At 38.2% G+C, this 22843-nt stretch overlaps 1 protein-coding gene across 2 annotated transcripts; it reads left to right on the forward strand.

The window, feature by feature from the left end:
* Window positions 1-1372: 1372 nt before the first annotated feature.
* Window positions 1373-22289, forward strand: edc4 (enhancer of mRNA decapping 4). 2 transcript variants are annotated; one of them, XM_043216696.1, is made up of 30 exons: window positions 1373-1564; window positions 2209-2362; window positions 2781-2892; window positions 3037-3136; window positions 3220-3406; window positions 3656-3803; window positions 3914-4018; window positions 4151-4260; window positions 4750-4815; window positions 5137-5220; window positions 5397-5492; window positions 5606-5705; window positions 6385-6565; window positions 6684-6750; window positions 6834-6934; window positions 7069-7259; window positions 7365-7441; window positions 7602-7734; window positions 8347-8840; window positions 9847-9948; window positions 11309-11452; window positions 11598-11631; window positions 11917-12097; window positions 12776-12931; window positions 13105-13220; window positions 13510-13675; window positions 13889-14075; window positions 15175-15394; window positions 16115-16278; window positions 19783-22289. In XM_043216696.1, exons 1-30 carry the CDS (start codon window positions 1477-1479, stop codon window positions 19964-19966), a joined length of 4248 nt encoding a protein of 1415 aa, XP_043072631.1. In that variant the 5' UTR covers window positions 1373-1476; the 3' UTR covers window positions 19967-22289. The 2 variants fall into 2 exon arrangements, with proteins under 2 accessions (XP_043072631.1, XP_043072633.1); XM_043216698.1 differs by lacking the exon at window positions 4750-4815.
* The last annotated feature ends 554 nt before the right edge of the window (window positions 22290-22843 follow it).

Consider the following 22843-nt stretch of genomic DNA (forward strand, 5'->3'; position numbering starts at 1 on the left):
TGTCTGGTTTTGCGTCTGCCTTTTTTCCCTTTTTCTATGCTTACCTGTTTGTGTTTTTGATACTCCTTCATATTAGATTCTCACTAAATGATTATAGATTACATTAAAAAAAACAGCGCTGCTATTTCTCCTTTTACAGGTGGCCAGTGTTTCCTAAGGCAGTGGTTTAGGCTTGTTAAAAATAATGTTGGTTTATTTGGTACAGCCTTGCTATTATTAGCAAAGGATTACATGCCATTATTTTGCAACATTTTTCCTAACTCTAAAAATAGCAAGAGTCGTAAGTGGATGCTCTTGTTAAAAAGAGCAAAAATCATAAGCGTCTGCCTCTTACGCCACATAAATAAAACAAGTTTTGCTAAGGTTAAGAAAGAGTTTAAAAAGAAGAAAAAAAAGCCCAGGTGAATCTTCTGAGTGCTTTTATTTATTATTTTTTTTTATTTTTTTTGACGTGTCCTTTGTCTTATTTCAGAGGTTTCATTTCACCGTTTTCCCTTGATAAACATCTTAAAGTGGGATGATGTTTCATACGCTTGTATGAATGCGAACATCATCGAGTCTGTAGTGTGGCCAAAGCTGTTACTACCTTCCATATTTAGGCTTATACTTTGACATTTTCAGTACAAAAAGGATCAGACACAAAGCCTGAAACATGGTTAGTTGTGGAGGAAAAGATGGCTCTTTTCTAATTTCCACGAAATGTTTACACTAAAGGAGTTATGTTTATTGTTTAGGGTTAGAACATCATATTCACTAAATATGAAGGCCTTTGTGCCAAGTAATGGTACAGATATTTTAGAAAGATGTCTTCTGCGTTGTATCTTTTTGCACTGAAATATCTAGACAGATTTGCTAGAACATCAGTATAATAAGTCACGTTCTTGCATTATATTTTTGCTGGAATACATGTATTGTACACGTACGTCATGCTTGCTTGACCCTGCAGATATCCACTTTCTCTGTGGTGTAAGGGGAAGAGCAAAAGAAGACTTGATTTTCCCAACAAAAGCAACAGTGATACAATGTGAATACAGTAAGAGACTACTTCGGCTGCCTACATGTATGTGGAAATAAAAGAGATCAAAGTAAAGTGTGCTGTTATGTTATTTCTATAAGTGAAGGGAATAGTTTAAACTAATTGAAGTTAATTTTCTGACAACCACTTATACAAAACATGCTTGATGATTTATTTAATTATTATAATATCACGCCAGTGAAACATCAATATTTGTTATCTCTAAAATTAGATTATAGCATTAAAATTAATTTAAGAATGCTGTAGTGTCTGTTAAGTTTAGCGATTTACCCCGGAACCGAAAAAATTCTGCCAGAAGAGTCGGGGGACTGAAATGCAGGTTACGCTCAACGGAAGTTGACGGACGATTGCAAGCTTTTATGAGGGGCGAGCTCAGACACAAAATTAAACTATTGAGAATTTGGAAGTTTCCAGTGATTTAATCCCCCCTTCCCTACTCTATGGCTTCTGGTTCCAACATGGACATAGAGGGCGCGACCCAGCACCTTCGGGACATCTTGAAACTGGATCGTCCCGGTAATTCGGCCGGTAAGTTGCCGGGGAAAGGAGCAGCTAGGCCGCGGCTCGATGATGCTGCGCAGCGCTGGATTTCAGCGCGAGCCACCTGACTACAGCCTCCCAAAAACGCGGGACAGCTCTAACTACGTTTTATAAGTGACAAACATCTTGTTTTGCGCATTAATGTGATAGAATACAAGGAGAGATAATGTAGCATGTAACAGCTAAACTCCGGCTGGCTCAGCGGCAGCTTTGCTCAAGACGGAAATCGTTGAGTATAAAGTGCGACATGAGCCTAAATGTTAATCAAGAGTTTAATGCGTTTTTTATGCATCACCGCGCAGTAACTTGATAACCGTTACGTTATAGGTTTCTGAGAGATGGCATGTCAATCAAAAAAGACGGTTTCAAAACCTGTTCAACTTTTTGTGCATCATTACAAGGTTTTGCATTGTGTTAGGACAATACACATACAATGCGTTACACGCATCGGATTTGTATTTATCATATATCCAGACGTCACATATCATATGTAATATTCTGGGGGGAAAAAACGACAAAATTAATATTGGGAAGGTGTTGGTCATAATAGTTGTATTAAAAAGCATCGAAGTAATAGTCACAGTGCGTCAGCGCATTTTTACGACTTGATTTATAAGTCATTTCATCCACAGAGCCTTTGGTAGAGAGCCAGAGAAAACCTTCTTTTAATGGAGAGTTGAATGGCGTTCTTGGAGCGGATCTTATTGGAGCAGGAGGACTTGCAACAATGGTGGAGCCAGCTGCTCACAACTCAGACAAACTTAACGGACAGGACACACAGACTATGTATGTTATGCTCTCATTAACAATTGTTAAAACACATTTTTTAGCAAACCATTAACTAACCACTTAATGTTTTGCTTTGTAGTATTTACAGTAGCATGTAAAGGTTCAAAATCTATACAAAGTCTGTTATGGTTTGTAATTTTAATATTTTTAAACGTTTAACCAATTCCTGTAATGACAGCTTAATTTTTTAGCAGTTATTACTCAAACCTTCAGTGTCTCGTGATTTTTCAGAAGTCACTCTGATAGGCTGAACTGGTGCACAAGAAACGTGTTTTCTTATTGTTAATGCTGAAGTCAGCCGTTTAATATTTTTATGGAAATCTTGCAATAGATATGCATATGTTTTGTTTACATGTGTATATAAAAATGACAGCTCTTCATTGTCAGTCAATTTCTTTATTTTTTGGGGTTCCAGCTGCCTTTCAGGAGATGATGGGTCCACTTGTGTCCCCATCAGAGCAAACAATGTTGAAATCGTGTCCAGTCGTGACTCTAGTATTGACAGTAAGGCTCGTGGCAGCAACAAGGTGTGTATATTTATGAACATGTGCAAAACTCAATATTAGCAGTTCATGGTCTCACTGTCATTAAAAACCAAATAAAATCATGGTAAAGTTCGTAGATCAAAATGGTTTTGTTCTCTAAATCTTTTCCTTTGACTTTTCTTATAGGTTAAAATTCAGCCCGTGGCCAAATATGACTGGGAGCACAAGTACTACTATGGCAATTTAATAGCTGTGTCCAACTCGTACTTGGCTTATGCCATCCGAGGTCAGTTTGCATACCGTTTTTGTCCACAGCTCAGACATTGGTGGGATTCAGCTGAATGGCTTGTAATTGTATTTCACTCACAGGTGCAAACAATCATTCTATGATCCGAGTGCTGCGGCTGGGATCAACTGAGCGTTCGCTGCTGAAGGGCTTCACCGGTGCCGTCACAGACCTTGCTTTCGCCCACTTGGACTCCACCCTTTTGGGTTGCGTGGATGAGGCTGGAAATATGTTCATTTGGCAACTCACTAGCCACAGCAGCAAAATACAGTATCCTCTGTAGTTCAAACGGGAATTACGATAAAGTTTTTTCACGTTTTTTCTAAATCGTCAAGAACAGCAGGTTAATGAGATTAATGGAGGTTATAGACCAGGAAAGAGTTTTTTTTATTCGTTTTTTTTTTTTGCCAAAAATTGCAAGGTTGTAAAATGTATTTTCAGGATCTACATTTATTGAAGTATAACGCTGATAAGCAGAGGCAGCTCTGCTGTTTCTCCTTAACATCGATGCTTCTTAAGAGATGAAGTGATCGTTCACATCCGAAGGCCAGAGGACACTCCACTAAATTCCAACCGCAGACTCATCTGGTGTCCCTTCATCCCGGAGGACAATGATGAGAGTCCAGAGGATGCGTGTCAGACACTGGCACTCCTTCATGAAGACAGAGTACGATTTCCTTGGATTTTGACAGTTTTATCACTTTCTTTCCGAAATGTCTTAACATTATTAGATTTTAAATGTTTTTAACACTATTACTCTCGTAACTGTGCTTGTAGGCTGAGGTTTGGGACCTAGACATCCTCCGATCCAATAACAGCTCATGGCCTGTGGATGCCACAGAACTGAAAGAGGGCTTCATCACCATTAGAGGACACACAGCAGTAAGTTCTGCTGTCTTTTAGCTTATTTCTGAAGTGTTGTATTAACTAATTAAGAAATTAGATGTAATGTGATTGCGATAAGTGATTTATACAGAGTGATGTTTGTTATTAAACGCATTTCTGATTTTGTAGCGCATTAGTGAGGGAGCTCTGTCCCCTGACGGCACGGTCTTGGCCACAGCCAGTCATGATGGATTTGTAAAGTTCTGGCAAATTTACATTGAAGGACAGGACCAACCCAGGTACTGAGACATTATGAAACTGTACATAGTTTACTGGTCACAATTTAGGGTCAGTAAGATTTATTTTTGAAAGTGGTAAGGAGTGTCTTTATTCAGCAAGGGATTAAATTGATTAAAAATTACATTAAAGGCATTTGTAATGCTACCAGAAAAATCCATTTCAGATCAACATTGTTCTTTTAAACTCCTATTCATAAAAGAATTCGGAAAAATGCATAATGTTTTTCAGAAAAATATCAAAAAGCACAACTTTTGATAACACTGATAATAACAGAATACATTCGAAAAATAACAGATCAGAAATGTTTGAGAACCAAGTAAACACATTAAAATGATTTCTTAAGGATCATGAAGAGTGGAGTAATGGCTTCTTGAAAATCGTGTGTGCCATCACAGGAATCGATATATTAAATGTAATTCTTTACATTTATTAATAGTAATATTTCCCAATGTAACTGTTTTTATTACTGTTTTCGTTAAAAAATGCAGCTATGATGAGCATAAGAGACTTCTTTCAAAAACACAAAATCTTACCGACTCCAAACCAACCAAACGGTAGTGTATAAATATTAATAAATCAAACAGTCGCATGTAGCTTTGAAGTATTTCTCAATTATTTAAAAATGTATTGCTTTTAGTTGACAAGGGAAAAATATGCTAATATGCTTAACTCTCAATACTGTGTACAATAATGTTATTAAGTGTATATTGTAAACTTTTGACTGTAATTACGACATAAATGCGTTGTCATTGTATTTAAAATGTAATTAATCAGTTATACTGTTAATGATGATTAGCACTATTACCGTTTGATATTTTTGATTACATTTCTAAAGCTGACCTATAACAAAATCGATAACCTTGCTCCTTTTGCAGATGCCTGCATGAATGGCAGCCACATAATGGTCGGCCTCTTTCCTGTCTGCTCTTTTGTGACAACCACAAGAAGCAAGACCCAGAGTGAGTATGAAGCTTATATAGTCTTCAGTGGTCCAAATTCAAAGCCAGCATCCTTAAGTCAGCAGGGAAACTGACACCGGGCTTTAAGCTGTTTTTGCAGTTGTCTTCACTTGAAATTGTGTCCTAGAGACGTGCTGTAGATTAGATTAAAATTAACCATTTATTTTCTTCTGAAGAGTTCCTTTCTGGCGCTTCCTGATCACTGGAGCTGATCAGAACCAGGAACTTAAGATGTGGTGCACAGTGTCGTGGACATGCTTACAAACTATCAGGTCTCTTAATTTTTTAATTTATTAGTGTATTTTATTTGGTTTTGTTCAAGCTTGAGCATAAATCTTTCTAGACTATGCATATGGCTTATATTTGTGAATTTTTGTTGTTTCAGGTTTTCCCCAGATCCATTTAACAGCAGTGTTCTACCCAGCCTGAAGGCTAGTTTGGACCTTTCTGCAGAATTTCTCATCCTCAGTGATGTTCAGAGGAAGGTCAGACTCTTTATGATGTTATATTTTCAATACATATTTTTGTTGTCTCAGTCAGTGTTTAATGGTTTTATAAATGTAATTGATTTAATCAGTTGATTTAATAAAACTTAAAAAGTTAACAATAGTAATGGCATACGATTTTGTTGTTTTAATTTTTCTAGATTCAGTGTTAAATTTTTTTTTTAATGTGTGTGAGTATATTTAAAAAAATTGAAGTAAAAGAGCAACAGATCTCACTGAAAGAAGCTAAAATTCCATATTTACGAGTATATCCTGATGTTTTCCACTTCCACAAATCATCAAAACACTTTTTATTTATATATTTATTTATAACTTTTCTGTCTTAATTGGAAAACAAAAGAAGTTATTTTATGTTGTTTATTTCCATACAAATGAAATGTAAGTCATTGTTTAAGCAAATGTGAAATCTAATCATTCTATCATACCAGAAAGTACTAAAAATAGTTTGTACTAGAAATAACGATAGGAATGACGTTGGGGCTGGTAGAAAGACGTGAAAGAAGTGTCCAAGCAAAATAAACATGATCATTTAGCCAACTCTAGCATATCTCCTGCTAAATGGGAGACTTGAGTTTAGGTCAGTGTTGCTACAAGCAAATGATGACATTGTGGAGTAACTAGTTGTTTATTAGCGGCTGACTCTGTGTTTGATATGTAGGTGTTGTACGTCATGGAGCTGTTACAGGATCAGGAAAAAGGCCGCGCTAGCTTCACTGCAGTTTCAGAGTTTCTGCTTACGCACCCTGTGCTAAGCTTCGGCGTGCAGGATGTTGCTCGCGCCAGACTGCGCCACACAGAGGTCCTTCCCCCTGATGAAGAAAGTGAAAGCATGACGACAGGTCTGTTCCTTTTATTTCCATGCATTTTGTTTGTGTAAATGTCTGTAGTCTTGCTGAGTGAAGTGAAGATACGTTTAGCTGATTCTTTATAATATTTTTTTCTTTTAACACCTCACAGAAGGAAACCAGGGACCCTCTGAGTCCAAATCAGGAATCCAGATTAAACTCTACTGTGTTCATACAAAGTGGGTTAAAAAAAAAGCTGTCAATGACGAAATTAAGTTTGCATTCAGATCTGTAGTGGAGTAACACTCTCTTATGTCCACAGATCACTACAGGATGTGCAGATCTGGTTCCAGCCCAATCAGGGAGCCTCATCCTCCCTCTTTATGCCACAGTCTGGATCACCTGGATCACAGGATGGCTTTGGTGAGATATATATATATATTACTAGACTGCCATTGCTGAATCCATGGTGCTATAGCAAAAGAAATATATTATACCAGAAATTGCAGGAAATAGTGCACTTGTTAATTTTAAAATTAAATGCATTTCCCTCTCAGGTTTTTCTGACCCACTTGCTGATCTGAATGTGGAGGCAATGAGCTCTGATAAAGAGTCTGGAGATAGTGGATCACAGAATGACCTGAGTAAGATTCTGGCTCTTCCAACTCCAGCTGACTTCATGAGTCCAGCCCCATCAGCCTTGCCCAAACTCATGACCCCAGATGCCTTCATGACGCCCAGCACCTCCGTAGGCTTTTACTGCTAAATATGCATTATTAGGTCCCTTCAGATAGGGTGATTATTCATCTTTGCTCTCTTTTTTTTTTTTTCTTTCTTTTTTTTTTTTTTTTAGATGCCTGCTTCTCCTGGCAGCAGTGCCAGCAGCCTGACCATAGTCACTGCTATGAGCAGCTCAGACAGCGGTGCAAGGTGGGGAGTTTAACTCTATTAATCCATAATCTGTTCCGAACTTTACAGGTTTTCATGAGTGTTTTGAGACTTTTGGATCCTACTGAGTGATCTACATAGTGTAAGAAATATTCACCTGAGTCTAAAACGTGCGCTCATTGCTCAATTTTTTTTCTTCCAGAGGTGGAGATGATCTGGCCCAGAGCCCTAAAATGTCTGTTGAATGTGGAAACAGCAGCTTGACTCTGAATGCCAGCTCAAGCAGTCCGAGATCCAACTCTATTCTCATCTCAGGCCTTGGGGAAAATATCCAGGTATTAATGGACATGCCAAACTGTATATAGTGATGTATTGAGGTCCAGTAGCTCTGTTTTTGCTTTGGTGTTTGAGAGTTGTCATTTTGTAAGATTAGTAGTATCAGGGCAGTAAAAAAAAATTATGAATATTTGTCTGTGTGGTTTCTTTTTACTGCCCTGATGTATTACTGCCCTACTGTTACAAAATACTATTTGTATGTTTCCTAAACGTCTCTTATGAAAGAAGTATTTTGCTCTTTTAAAGAATTTGTCATGCTTTATTTTAAAAAAATCTTTCTGCCCGTAAACATTTGAACAGTTTAAATGCTTATGTCATTATGGTAGATATAACGCAGACAATCTGTATTGACTATCCTTTTGAATCAGATTTCAGCAGTAACCAAATCTCAGCACAGACTGTCAGTCTTTTAAAATCTGATTTAAATGAAAAACTCATTTAACAATTCTTTTGTTTTATAATGCATCCCTCCAACTACTCCATCCGGTTAGGCTTTCTCTCCCCCACTGGTGCTCTCTCCATCCCTCCTGCGAGAGGCCTCTCTGCTCTGTGAAGCTGCTCCTTATTCTCACAGACTTCCCCTTCCTTATTTCCCATCTCCACCTCCACAGGTTTCCCCTCCAAACCCTCCTCTCTCCCTGGATCTCCAGGCCATAGACCCTATGGTTGTCCCCCAGGCCTCACCGACGAGAGCTCGCTCTCCAGATGTCATCTCCTCTGCTTCTACGGCAATGTCCCAGGACATCCCCGAGATCGCCTCTGAGACCCTGCAGAGGGGGCTGGCCAGCGCCGCTGCTGACTCAGGCCCTGTCCTACATTCTGACAGCATGGCATCAGCCGCATCAGTCCTCCACCTGTTGTCTCCGAGAGCCCGGAGCAGTGCTGAGCACAGTTTGCTGCCTCTGGAATTGGGTGCAGCATCTGTGGATGGAGAACAGAGACTTAATACCACACCCTCCTTGCTGGAGACGGCTCTGTCGCAGGAGAACGCAGCAGCAGCCGGAGGATCCTGTTCCGACAGCAGCGTGAACCACACCTGGCCCGCAGCGCCTGATATCACACGAGAAACTCGCAACAGCCTGAGAGACAATGGTTTGGGAGACTGGTAAATAAATATAATTTATTATAGTCTCTTATGCTTAGTCATGATAAGTCTATCGCCTCAGAAAAGCGAACTGTCCTGTCATGCCAGATGTTAGTGTTCATCGCGGTCACACAGGACCATGCTGTACATCACTTTACTAAAGCCTTGTAAACTTTTGCCTAGCTCCGCTGACTGCACACCGCCTCAGCAAATGGACAAGGCATTTATACTTGTTGCACTCGCCATTGTACTATTTAAAAAAAAAAAAAAAAAAAAAAAACGTAGAATCTACAAGCATGCAACACATGAAATATAGGTAAAATTACAGTACCGATAAATCACATAATTGGTACTGTATTGTTAGCTGGGACGGATTTGCATGAAGGTATGATATTCAATCCTTTCTGGAGCAGTTTCCATGTTTCGTTAACAGTTCATGTTAGTATTGTATCTTATTTACCAAAACTGTTGTTTCCATGAACCAAAAATACCATGTTATTTTAATTGTGTCGTTTTGTATGTTTAAATGACTGGTGACTCAAACCAGCTTAATAACAGCGTTTGTGCTGCGTCTCTGCCTGTCTCGGGTGATAGTGGCACTAAGTGGGCATCGCCTGCAATCAACGTTTAAAAATTCACATTTCAAAGTTAAAAACTTTATCTGCATGAAACATCGCTGTTTACAAAACATGGTTAGTCACAGTGATTCATACGGTTTATTAGGTAATTCAGCACTTTTTAAAATTTTACTTTAGTATCAAGTAAACGGAGTACCTGAATCTCAGGTATCGTTATCGGAAAACAAAAAAATGCAGATCGGAGCATCCGTATTTTCAAATGAAGCAGCAGTTAATACACAGAGCCTTAGATCACTGACAAGCTACATAATAGTTTCAGTAGCTGATTTATTTGCTATATTCGATTTATTTTCAATATTAACATTTAGTATTGACTTGCGTGTCTGAGAGTTATGATTTGTTTTATGATTAAGGTATTTGATAACTTTGTTTTGACTGTTTTCTTACAGCTCTAGGGAGGAAATAAAGGACAGACACATTTCTTCTCCATACCACAGGCGCACATATCACCTGACTCAGAATGACAGTCAGGATGCAAGTGCAGAGCAGAGGTACACTTCACATTTTACCATATCACTTTTATAGACCAGGGCCCATATTCACAAAACGTTTTATCTTACCACTTATAGTTCTCCTAGATAGCAGTTAAAGGTTTTAGCTAAAAGTTTTCATTTAAAACGTATTCACAAAACATATTCAAAAACTTTTACGAAGGAGTAAAGATAAGAGTATGGGCGGGGGTTAACCTTGTTGCTATGGATGACGTCAGCAGGCTTACTAACTATGCACAATGTCAGGGGTTTATTCATAAAAATATTTTGAAATCCAGGTTGTCACTAATGAAACTATATAAAGGAGGGATATGGAGATGATGAAAGGTGATCACTTTATAATTTTTGTAAAACGTTTATATTCAGGGACAAGTATATTTTAGTATATTAGTGAGTTGGTCTTAAGTGATTTGTTTCACTGATTTAGGAGCTAGTTTTAGCGCTGAAACACTTTATGAAATGCTATTAGAGCAAAAATATAGGAGTCCTAAATTTAGACCTGAGATGCCCACTATTTTTAACATTTTGTCCTAAATCAGCAAGTTAGGAGCTACTTTTAGCTTTAAGATGTTTTGTGAATACGGGCCCTGGTCTTGTTCTGTAGTTGTTTTTTTAATTTATTTATTTTTTTAATTACTTTTGCTCAATTTATGCTGTCTGTCCATTTTTGCATCTGCTTGTTATGCATATGCCATATTCAGGATGCTCTAAAATACTAAAATCTTAAGCTTTAATGGAAGTGTTATGTGGTGTGTGTTGGCTAAAAATTAATATCAAGGACATGCAAAAAAAAAAAAAAAAAAAGGGTCACGACTTGAGTTTTCAATAGAAGTTCAGTATTCTAAATCAGTTCTGAACTGAAATTGCCATGGTTACTAAACAAAAGATGGGATGGGTTCTAATACAATCATATTATTTGGGATGTGTATTCTTTAAATAAAGATAATAAAACATAGATAACAAATATATCTTGTGTAACAAAACAAAAGGAGGCATGTCTTATGAAAACTGACAAGCCATAAATATATTGTATTGGACATTAAGCATAAGGAAAACTATATTGTTATAACTACATAAAATAAAAAACAGCATCTGTGACCATGTAAATATCTTTACAGTTTTAACACACTTGTGTGGTGTTTATATATTGAAAACCTATTTACTCCTTCCTCACGTGTACATGTCTGAACAAGTCTGAGCATGTCTCAAAGACTAAAGATAATGATGTGAATATGCAAATTAAGGGCTGTGTCTAAGGGGGTTTCAGACACCTGTAGCGTTAGTCTTCAGTACCTTGGTGATAACTTTGCTCATCTTTTGTCTTTTCCTTTTATTTTCTGCTCCTTGCCGTGATGGACAGCGATCATGATGATGAGGTCGCTAGTCTGGCCTCCTCCTCAGGAAATTGTGGCCCTCGCTCTTCTCACAGACTTCCTGTGAAAGACTGGAAAACATCTCCCCGCAGCTCCCCTAAGCTCAAGAGGAAGAGCAAGAAGGATGAAGGGTGAGTGAGCTGCACTCCGTATGATGGAAATTTCCCTCATATTAATGTTTATATTGTTTAACATAAGATTGAGCAGTGAGCCCCTTTAGCCATATAATCTGATTGCGTGACTGATTCGATCATCTTTGTTTTCCTTCCTACCCAGAGAGTGCTCGCAGTCTAGACAGATTGAAAACCAGGTAAGTCTGTTGATCCCCTGCATCGCAACCCGAATGCATTTCTCAGTATTTGTATTGTGCAAACCCAATGAAAATGCATGAAGGCTTGTTTTCTGTCCAGTCACTGTGATTCATAATATAAATAAAACATTAACGCAGTGGAGACAGAGACCAATGAATAACGTGGCAAACTCAGTAGCATGAATGTTCTGCTGTGACTGCTATGAGTCTTACAACTGCGCTGACAAGTCCCAGGGAGTCCTTGAGCTTCACAAGTGAGGAATAAATGTGCTGTTGTGTCCTCAGATGAGCACAGAGGTGCAGGACGAGCTCCTACAGATGTTAAGGAGTCAGCAAAGGGAGATCGCTGAGCTGAGACAGAACCAGCTGGATCTTCTGCAGAGAGTCACCAGCCACATGGACGCTGTTCAGAGCTCCATCATGGCTCACATTGAGCACGCCATGTTGGCTCAGCAGGAGCAAGAACGTATCCTGCCACTAGAGGGAGATTTGTAGCTAGAATGAATATTAGATTAAACGCAAATGAGCAAGAAAAATGTAACGCATCTGTGCTCTCACCTTAAGCTGCTTTTTTTTTTGACAGTATGAAATCTACATTGATTTTGTTTCTTCGTGCTATTTTTTTAATACATGGGATTTCATCAACACATCTACCAGGAGGCTGCATTAACATTTTAATAATTTGCTGATGAACAAGTGCTTTCTTTGTTTCGGTTTAGGACATGAACTCACACACTTACTCATCATCCTCACAGTAGTGATGCGCCTACATTTTGTTACTGTGAGTGCACACAAATAATCATAGTCTTTACAGATTTGAAATATATGTGCACTGGTGCCTCCTTCTGTCCTTGCTGTTCAGCCTCTGCACAAACACTTGAATAGCGAGCATTTCTCTATGTTACATATTTTAGATGATAAGCCATATTTGTGGTGGATGAATGATAGGTGTGTGTTTGGATGTCCTGCCGAAACATACAGTTTTGCTATAGACCAGATAATAACGATCTGCGTGACTTTGCCAGTTTGGATTTAATTTTTTTCTCCTGCCACTAATAAAATTTTGGTCGACCGGCCCTATTTGTAATCACTTTGGATTGGTAAGGCCAATGCAATTTGTTGTTAACTTTAACTGGTAACACAGAGAGAAGAATGGAGAGAATTTTGGCTGAAGGACAAAGCCGGAACCAACAGCTCCAGGACCAGCTGGTTCAACAGCTCGTCCAGACTCTGAACAACAGTCTCTGCAACAGGCTAGACAAAGTTTTACGTGAAGAAATGAAGAAGACCGTCCCACAGGGTGAGCGCTGATGTTCTAAACTCAACTGTACTTTTTTTTTTTTTTTTTAGAGTTCAATACAACGGTGAACATTCTGCTCTTGTTCTGTGTCTGTGAAATAGTTGGAGCAAAGACTTTTATTGATTTAAGATTTGAGTGAAGCTTTAGGTGACCTTTTTTTTTCTATTACACAGCCATATCGAAGAGTCTAGACCCTATGACTGGCCAGATGAGCAGCACCATCGCTGCCAAATTAACCGCAGTGGAAGGAACACTGAAAGAGAATGTCACCAAAGTTGTTAAATCCAAGGTCAGCTGCTAAAAGTTTGAAAATGAACACTTTACATGGTTTTGTTTTTTTAATCCAAACTTGATTTTTGTTATGATATTATTTTCCAAAGGCTGAGTTAAAAACATTTTTGCCTGGAAAGGATGTTTCTCTGAAAGACATACTACAAACTGTGCGGTTCAGAAGAAGTGCACCAACTTCTATGCACTGATGTAGCACTGAATAATTCATTGCGGAACACAACGAAAAGACTCAAACTGGGGAAAACTCATAACTCTTCTAACTTTTTGTCCTATTCTTCTATTCACAGAACACTACAGATGCTATCGGTCGCGCTGCTGCAGAGGCCATGCAGGGCCCCATCCAGGCGGCCTACAAAGAGACCTTCCAGAGCATTGTGCTGCCCGTGTTTGAGAGAGGCTGCCAGTCCATGTTTCAGCAGATCAATGACAGCTTCAAACAGGGAACCAACGAGTGTAAGAACTATTATGGTAGACTATAGTACCCATCTGACTTTTTTATTTGTGCTTACGAAATTAAGTGGAGCATATTAATGAATCTAAATGCTCTTATGCCAGATTTGCACATCTTGTAGCACCAGCTGATTTAAAAAAAAACTCTTCTGTGTTAAGCGGTGTTGTAATGTGTTGCTGTAACTAAATATCTAATGACTTCACATTCTCTCGCAGACATCCAGCAGCTGGAGACACACATCAAGAACAGGAAACAGCGGGACCAGGATGCACGGGATCCCGTCATTGGCCAGCTGCAACAGATGATTGACACTCTCCAGAATTCTCAAGACCAGCTGGCCACTACTGTGACGGCCAGCGTGTGCTCTGACGTTCAGCATCAGCTCCACATGATCGTGGGAAAGTAAGGCTTACAGCTGCATGCATGCAGCTCTTCCGATAGTTGTCACAAATCAATGTAAGGATAGGAGGAATACAGCAAACGTTTATTCTCTTTCCTCCTGCATGCCTTCCCTTATGGAAGACTTTATTGCATGAATAGAGGAAGCTATTGATTTAGGAGTTCATGCAGAGAAAGCATTTTTTGGAGCTCTGCATTGAGTACCTTGTAAATGGATTGGCAGGTATGGCACCCGGCCTAATCCTGGGTTTAATTTCTATCAATAGAGCTGGTTTGTTTCCCTCTCACACAATTGCAATATAAAGCATGTTGTATTAAATTCTGGATTAAATGGCTTGTACCATTTAAAACCAAACAAATAGATAAATATTTTTGTTACATTGAGATTAACATTGCAATATGAAAGTTATTGCAGTTTGTAAGTAAATTCAAATTTTGCCTAAACCAATACTCTTAGAAGCTTATATAGCTTTTTAATCACTATGCCTTAAAATGTCATTCAGTGGAACTTTTGTCAATAAATTATGAACAAAAACTAATAATTGAACTAATTAATACCTGTTGTTGTTTTTTTTTTTTTTTTTTTTTTATTGCCATCTGTTTGGCCAATAAGTGTCAGAAGCTGCACTTTTTTTAAAACTTTAAGTTGCTGAGAATCCCTTTATCACAGACACCTTCACAGACCTCTTTACTGTCTTGTGTAACATTTGTCTACTAATTTATTGGACAAAACAGTTAAAGTAAATGATATCTTAAAGGTATTCCAATGTTTGCAAACTATACCAATGTAAGCCAATAGTAGAATTACAGATATTTTTTTTCATCTGGTTTAAATCCTTTTCTTATTTTTATTTTTATTTTTTTATGATTTCAAATATAGTACATTTTCTGCTATGGAATTGATATTTTTACATAGTGTGACGTCATGTATTTCTGTTTTACGTTAGCTATCAAAAAATGTATCGGTATACGCTATACGGTGTTCAGTGGTGACACATGTCTTGAATACAGTCCATTAATTTGTTCCCTTTTTAACAGGGGGTAGAATCCGGTCTTTTGTTCTAAAATGTCAGTAGACTAAAGGTGTCTGTCTTCTCTGCAGTCTGCAGGACTCAATCCTGACACAGGTGCAGCGCATAGTGAAGGGAGAGGTGAGTCTGGCCATGAAGGAGCAGCAGGCAGCTGTCACCTCCAGCATCATGCAGGCCATGCGCTCAGCCGCAGGAACACCTGTACCCTCTGCACATCTGGACTACCAGGCCCAGCAGGCCAGCATACTGCAGTTACTGCAGCAGGGCCAACTTAATGAGGCCTTCCAACAGGTTGGTTACTGATCCCTCGACGCTTGTCATGTTTCCCACAGGTCAGCTTGTGTCATGCTCTCTGTTTACTTGTATTAAGCCACATTATTTAATCATTAAAATATGTATACATTTAATTCAAATGTGGAAAAACATCAATATATAATGCAAAATTATTTAGTTTTTCCTCCCAATAACTCTTATTTGTATTGAAAAACATTAGTAGGTTTCTGAGAACAAGTATTGTTAAAAATACAGCAGAAATACCAGAAGAAATCACTTCCTCCAAAAAGGAAGCTTTAAGCCAAGTCTTTAAAATCTGCCGCATTGTATATAACCTGACAACTGTTTACATTTTGTGTAATAGACAAAATTTATGGAGCATGTGCAAAACATTTTCTCAAATACTTTGGAAGGTCGTCTCCATTGAGGAGAGTTTAAGTTAAGCAATGAAAATCACTATTAGCCAAAGCATTAGCCAAACACTGTTAATTATGTTAAGTAAATTTTTCATATGTATTCATAACTTGTTAATTTATTACTTCAGACAATTGTAAATTTAGTTATTGTAGGCAATCGTTTATTTCTTATTCCCACAGGGTATTTGACATGAGATGTGTCCTTTTGCCATCATCTCTCTCTATACATGATCATCTTTCACAATAACACTGTATTGTAGTGTATTAGTATGTCCTCTCCAGGTTTTTCCTCACAGAAGGCTCGCTGTGGTTTTTCTTGCAGGCTTTATCTGCAGCAGACTTGAATCTGGTGCTCTACGTGTGTGAGACCATTGACTCCCAGCAAGTGTTCGGCCAGCAGCCCTGTCCACTCCATCAGGCCGTCCTTCTGTCTCTCATCCAGCAGCTCTCCACCAACCTGAGCACACGCACAGAACTCAAGATCAGGTTTGTTCCCTTCGACTACCTCAGTCTTGTTCTATCCCCCTCCCCATATGTCCTTTTATGTGAAAGTTATTCCTTCAGCTCTCCTCAAAGTTTGAATGAGCATGCAAGATCATGCACAGCACTGTGCTTTTAATGATTAAACACTTAAGCATTTATTTATAGTCCTCTGTATGTTGTATGAGATCAAGGGCGAAATACAGATTCATATCACAGGGTATTAATGCTTTAAGACACAAGGCATCAGCTCTTTCTCCGCTTTAATTCCTCTGTGGATGACCTTGTGTTGAAGGGGACATCCGCTTCTGTGGCACTGCTGCATTGGGCTGCAGTTATTAAAGTGCTCTACAGTCTGGGCTGCATTAGAGTTCTCTGCTGGGGAAAGGGACCAGCTCCCGTGAATCACAGAGTAATGCTCTGCCTATGTGCTGCCAAGTCCCTTTACTGCTATAAACTGCTCTGTCTGCCAGTCCTATCTCCGAATTACACTCTAAAATACTAGTGTTTCATACGGCCCATATGTGCATAGACATTACCATCTGTAAGTCTGTCCTCGTTCTGCACGGACATAAGGATGTTATTTTAAGTGGGAAGACTCATGCTTCAATATTGATCTATTTTTAGTACCTCATGTTCAGAAGTGTTGGTATAAGGTTTTCATTTTTTTAAAAAAATGCTGTTCATTGAATTTTCTGAAAGAAATCCTGGGTCCTTTAAAATGTACACAAACATATTAAGCAGCAAAATAGTTTTTAGCATTGGTTAGGAACCGTTATTATAAATTCAACATTTACAATATCTGATGTGTATATTGAGTGTTTTTTTTTTTGTTTGTTTGTTACGGTTTTACTTAAACATTGTGCCTTTAATGTTAATTTGGTTTATATATAAAAAAAACAGAGGCGAAGCACGATGACTCGGTGACAGAGCATGGAACATTGGGAGATGCTCTGGAACAAAACATGCTCACGGAAGCAAAAGCTCATTTATATGTATTTAATCACTTGCACTTGACTGTTACTTGCACAATAAATAATAGATAGGTGAGCGAATATCTATTAATACAACTGTGATGGCGGAGTCTCTTTAGTCTGAGGTTTTTTTATTCCACTTTTTTCATTTCCGTGATTGTTCCAATACCTTCTCGTCTCAGTTGGTTTACGTCTAGTTTTGGGATTTTCCATAATTTGCAAAGTGTGACCATGATCCATGATTACTGAAATGCGTAGTATTCATAGACGGAAACCAAGGAAAGCGTGGATATTGTCATTGATGGATGACAATGACCAGGAACGGGTCATTATTTAAATCTGGAATTTACAAATCCTAGAGATTTGTAGCAAGTACACAACTGCATAGAATATATACCACATTTTTATTACAAAATGTTTAAGGATCCTTAATATTGGAATTATGGCTGCTGAAAATCCAGCTTGTTGTCACAGAAAGGAATTAATTTTAAAATGCACAAGAATTGTTTTTTTTTTTTTTTTTTTTTTTTTTTTTTTAGTAACAGTATTGCTTAGAAAAAACTAATAACGTTGTGGTGTTTGCCCAGTAGACAAACGTATTGGCTAAAAGCAGCATGTTGCATGTGCTAGTCCAGGCCTGATTTATGAATATCCATTAACTTGATTAGATTACCAAACAATGCTATCATGGCCCAATTAATATTCACACACTACACCCTAATCCCGCTTTGGGGAGTACAGTACATAAGTACATACATTTATGCATTCAGGAACAGCTAGGAGAGTGCACCGAAGTGGAACGAGCCGGAGTCTCTGGGCACTTTTTTTGTTTGTTTACCTGAACGCTGTGTAGTGATGTGCTCATGGCACGTGACTCTGAAAAGCAAGCCTGGCATCAGTGCAACAGCTGCATCACATTATGTAACACTTGGTTTAAAAATAAAAAACAAACAATAATACTGTGTTAAACTAATATTAGAATAGATTATGGCTTTGAAATCTTTTTGGATGCGTTCCTGACCTGGGGTTTTTTTTTTTTTTGTGCTAAAAGTTGCTTTTTTCTGGTGTGACACAATATATTCTGTCATTAAACCCATCTCTATGCATCACGCAGCGGAGTTAAACATCAGCTTTTATCTTCGCAAATAAGAGTTAGCAGAATACAAGATGTGAACAGTGATTTCAGTGTACCGGGAATGTAACATCTCTCCGGGCCAGTAGATTATAGTTAAGATAACAGCACTGTGGGCTTAAATGTATTGGAACAGGGCCTACACATGTGAAAATAGAGCAAATTGCTATGAGGCATGAAAGCTTAGCCATCTGGACAGGACTACACCGTAAAGTCCTGGGGATATTAAGGTCATTGTATTACATTTCCTCCTTTTTCTTTTTTTCCCCCACTTAATCGGAAGCTTTAACTTAATGATCGCTTGTGAGGTAATTAAGATGACCCCTGTGCAACATACAGCTCAAGTCTCCGGTGGTATCATACTCCAGTGTCTATTAATGTAAGGGGCAGATGGAGAGATTTCCCAGATAGTTTTCCAGGCAGGTGGCGTTTCAATAATCCTAGATGGACTTTATAAAAAAACCCAAGCAGCCTGGAGAGAAGACCAAAAAAAGCTTTAGCCTGGAATAGCTTAAAGAAATAACAAACATGTTCTGTTAACACAGCTGTCAAAAAACAGCAGATTTGTTTTTGAGGACTAGAATGAATGACTAGCGCTGGCCACATAGACTCCCATTCATGTTTTTATTTATGTATTCATTCATTCATTCATCAAGGAATTAAGACATTTAAAGCGTTATGAAAATTTTCTATTTTAAATAAGCACCCTTGACCTTTTATCCGAATATACTCAAAAAATGCATCGTAGATGCTCTAAAAATTAAAAATAATAAATCAAATCCATGTCTTTTTAAAAATACTTTATTAGAATGATCATTACACTGAAGACTGAAGTAATGGCTGCTGAAATTTCAACTTTGAAAAGCTCAGACCTCTTGCACTTTTTGAGTTTAATATTAATACATTGTTAGAGGTCTGGCCCAGTGCAAAGTGCTTCTAATATTAATGAGAATTGGCTTCAAAGCAAACTGGTGATCGTAACAGGAGAGATTAAAGGAACTTAGCCTTTCTGCCAGAACACTTTGATAAAATAAATGATGTAAATGGTGCCTCCAGTTGAATCAAAGTCTGATGCAAGAGAAAACATTTGCTCCTTCATGACGCATATGATTGCTTGATGCTTGAAATTATGTTAGCAGGTATTTTACAGTTGTAGTCCGTGAAACTCTAAATGCCTGGAGAAACAATTTGACTTCACATTCATTTAAAAAGCTACTCGTTCAGAAGTAAGCTGTTTGAAATCTGCCCATTTTGCTCACGAAGGCTTAGAGGCAAGTGAAATAAAAAGCCGTAGAAAAGGAAAAAAATTTAACTTTCACGCTTTTAAGGTCCGTGGAAAAATATCTGCAATTATTTTGGACTTGTGGTTTACATTGACCCCCTTGTATCTCCTTGTTTCTATAGCTATCTTGAAGATGCTGTAATGAACCTGGACCACGGAGATCCGGTCACCAGAGACCACATGTCTGCAGTGCTGTCCCAGGTACGACAGAAGCTCTTACACTTCCTGCAGCAGGATGCCCACAGCCCTCTGAGCAAGCGTGCTCGGCGCCTCATGATGATGCTGCAGGGCCTGGTCAGTCACTAGAAGAGCCCCTCCGGACGGCGCAGCTGACATCTTCACCGACCCCTCAGTCATTGCTCTGCAGTCTCGTAGATGACCGTCATGACCTCATAGCACCCTGCTGTTCAGTCGCTTTATCTGTGCTCTGCAGCTTATTGGCTTTCTCAAGAAGCACTATTGGGAGTTGTAGTCCAGGCTTGGACTATATATTGGCGGCTTAGGACTACACCCTACCCCAACCCCCCCCAATCTTTCCCCTCCTTCATTCTTTCCAGACTATTTTTGATTTTGTTTCTCTGCACATGTGAAAAATCCTCAGTTTGTGTGCAACACCATCACGAATGCAGACCGGGACATGGGCTACTTCAGTTGTTTTCATTATGCGTTCAATACCAGGAGACCACAACGTGTTTGTTTTTTGTTTTTATTTTTGTGATTTTCATTCTTGATGCATCAGGAACAAGACTGTGGAGAGCATGAGAGAATGAAGACTGTGACATTAACACTCCAAATTTGGTTGGTTTCCTGGCTACTCTGCTTTTTTGTTTTTTGTTTTTTTTGTGGTGGAATGCCATCAAACGCTTGCAGACATGAAGACATTATCATCACCTCATGAACATTACAGCCCTGTTGGTTATTAATAAAGGTTGTATTTAGGCCACTTATCCTTATCTGACTTAACAGTTTTGCTGAAAATAATTTGGCCAAGTTGCTGCGTTTTTTTTTTTTTTTTTTTTTTTTTTTTTATGTCAAGTGGAGCGTTCCTGGAATTTTTGTTAATGCTATCAGGATTTGAAATGGTCAGAAAAACAGTTTAACTTCTGGGCTGTGGCAAAATCAACCCGTTTTTCAATCAGCAGAGTCCTGTAAAATATATAAGAGGGCTTATGTTACCGTGGAATGCTAACAACATAGTTATTTGGAAATCTTCAAAAGGAACCTTGAGTCTGTAACTTGCAGTACGTCTGTAAGTCTCTAGAGGGCAGGCATTTATGTATCTTCTTTCTAATTTTATATGCTGCTTCTGTGATTTTTTTTTTTTTTTTTTTTTCTCTCTCTCTCTCTCTCCTCCCAGTTCTGCAGAATTACACTACAGTGAATGCAACAAGGCTCTTCTTTTAAAAGAAAAAATAATGCAGGCTTTCTTTTCTGTGAATTTTTTTCTTTCTGTATTGCAGCACCCAAATATTTAAGTGTTGGAAAAAGTGGCTGAGAATTGACTATTTTCTGCTCTGTTCTAGTCAGCTGATTGTATTTGATTTAGACCGAGATGCCAACACTTGTTATTCATTAGGAGGGACTATTTGGTCATGCCCTCTGATAAAGGAAGAACAAAAAGAAAGTGCCTTATCAGACTATTGCGTATCAGATATTGGTAATCGGGTCCTCTGACCCTACATTGGCCGCCACGTATCTCCAAGCAGATTTTTTTTTTTCCACTAAAACACGCTATTGAAGTTAGGAACGGCCAGGTTTGTTACTGAAACATTTTCTTACAAGTGCTGTAAACTGTGATCCGAGTTTTATTTTTTCAGTCATTTATTCCTCACAAGTTTCATGCTAATGCGAGGAGGAAGTGCCGGCCCCGTTGATTGTGTTTGTGTTAACACATTATTTGTTCCCTTGTCGTCTTTATTTTTAGAGCTGTGCATATTACATCCATAGCCATTTGCAGCAGTCAGTGTGGCTCATTAGGACATTTTTACAGGGTGTAGGCAATGTCCTCTTTTGCTTTTCTCATATGTATTAAAAAAAAAGCTCTTTAACAGACATGAGCCTGCTGCGCAATTGAGGTTAAATCTAAGGCGCTAATAAGGATATATTAAACTCAGCATGCTTGCATGCTAATGGTGAGAGCCATGTACTCAAACAAGTTAACCTGTTTTTACGAATTCAACACCCCGCTTTTGTTTAAGCTTTGTAAACTGTTTCATCTTCATTTCTCTTTCTTGCGTAGTATAGAGTCCAGCAAAGACGACCCATGATCGAATAGATTGTCTGATTCAGTTTTATGTTACGTCACGTCCTTTTTCAGTTTTAAGATGTTGCAGTTCAAGGTTAATTGCTTTTCAGTACTGTTTTAGACATGTCTGACGATGTCTGGGTTACTATACTAATACACAATGCCTTCGGTTTTTGAGGCGTACAAACCTTTTTTTTTTCTTTGTTCCCTGTCAAGAGGTTCACATTGCAGGTTGTGTATGACAATTTAATTGTTTGTAATTTTTTCCTTTTTGTGTTTTGATTTTTGCTTCCTTGTGTTTGAAATTCTGTTGTATATTTTACACTCATTTCTTTCATCCTAGACGTTTTGGAATAAAAAAAGGAAAACATTGTTCAATGTTCAGTAGGACTGTGCACCTTTTCTTTTTTTTCTTGAGCTGTGGCACCTCCTTACACCTTTTTAATGCTTAAAACTTAAACAACAACAACAACAACAACAACAATCATTTTAACGGCAGTAAAGAGGTTTATAAGATGCATTTAATAGTAATTTGCTTTTATGAGCTGTTTTTAAAAATCACGTGCTATTCGTAAGATATTCATGCATTACACGCAGAGTATAATATTTATGTAACACAAAAACTATTAAAAAAATCTGTACAATATACAAGACGGCACATAGCCGAGTAGGCTATATAATTATAATAGATATGGTAATACTACAGTGTCTTTGTTACACATATTACATGCATTTACTATGATAATAACTACATTATGCATAATTACATGCAAATGACCCTAATTAGAACCCTATAAGTACGTTAATTAATATCTCTGCTTAAATGCAGCCTAGTATGATTAAATACACCGACTGTAACAAGGACACATTAAAATAAAGAACAAGTGTACACACTCAAGTAGCAAAATAAAATATAGGTTTTCAGATACGTACGTGAG

This window comes from Puntigrus tetrazona, chromosome 18 (assembly GCF_018831695.1).
Source record: "Puntigrus tetrazona isolate hp1 chromosome 18, ASM1883169v1, whole genome shotgun sequence".
NCBI lineage: Eukaryota > Metazoa > Chordata > Actinopteri > Cypriniformes > Cyprinidae > Puntigrus > Puntigrus tetrazona.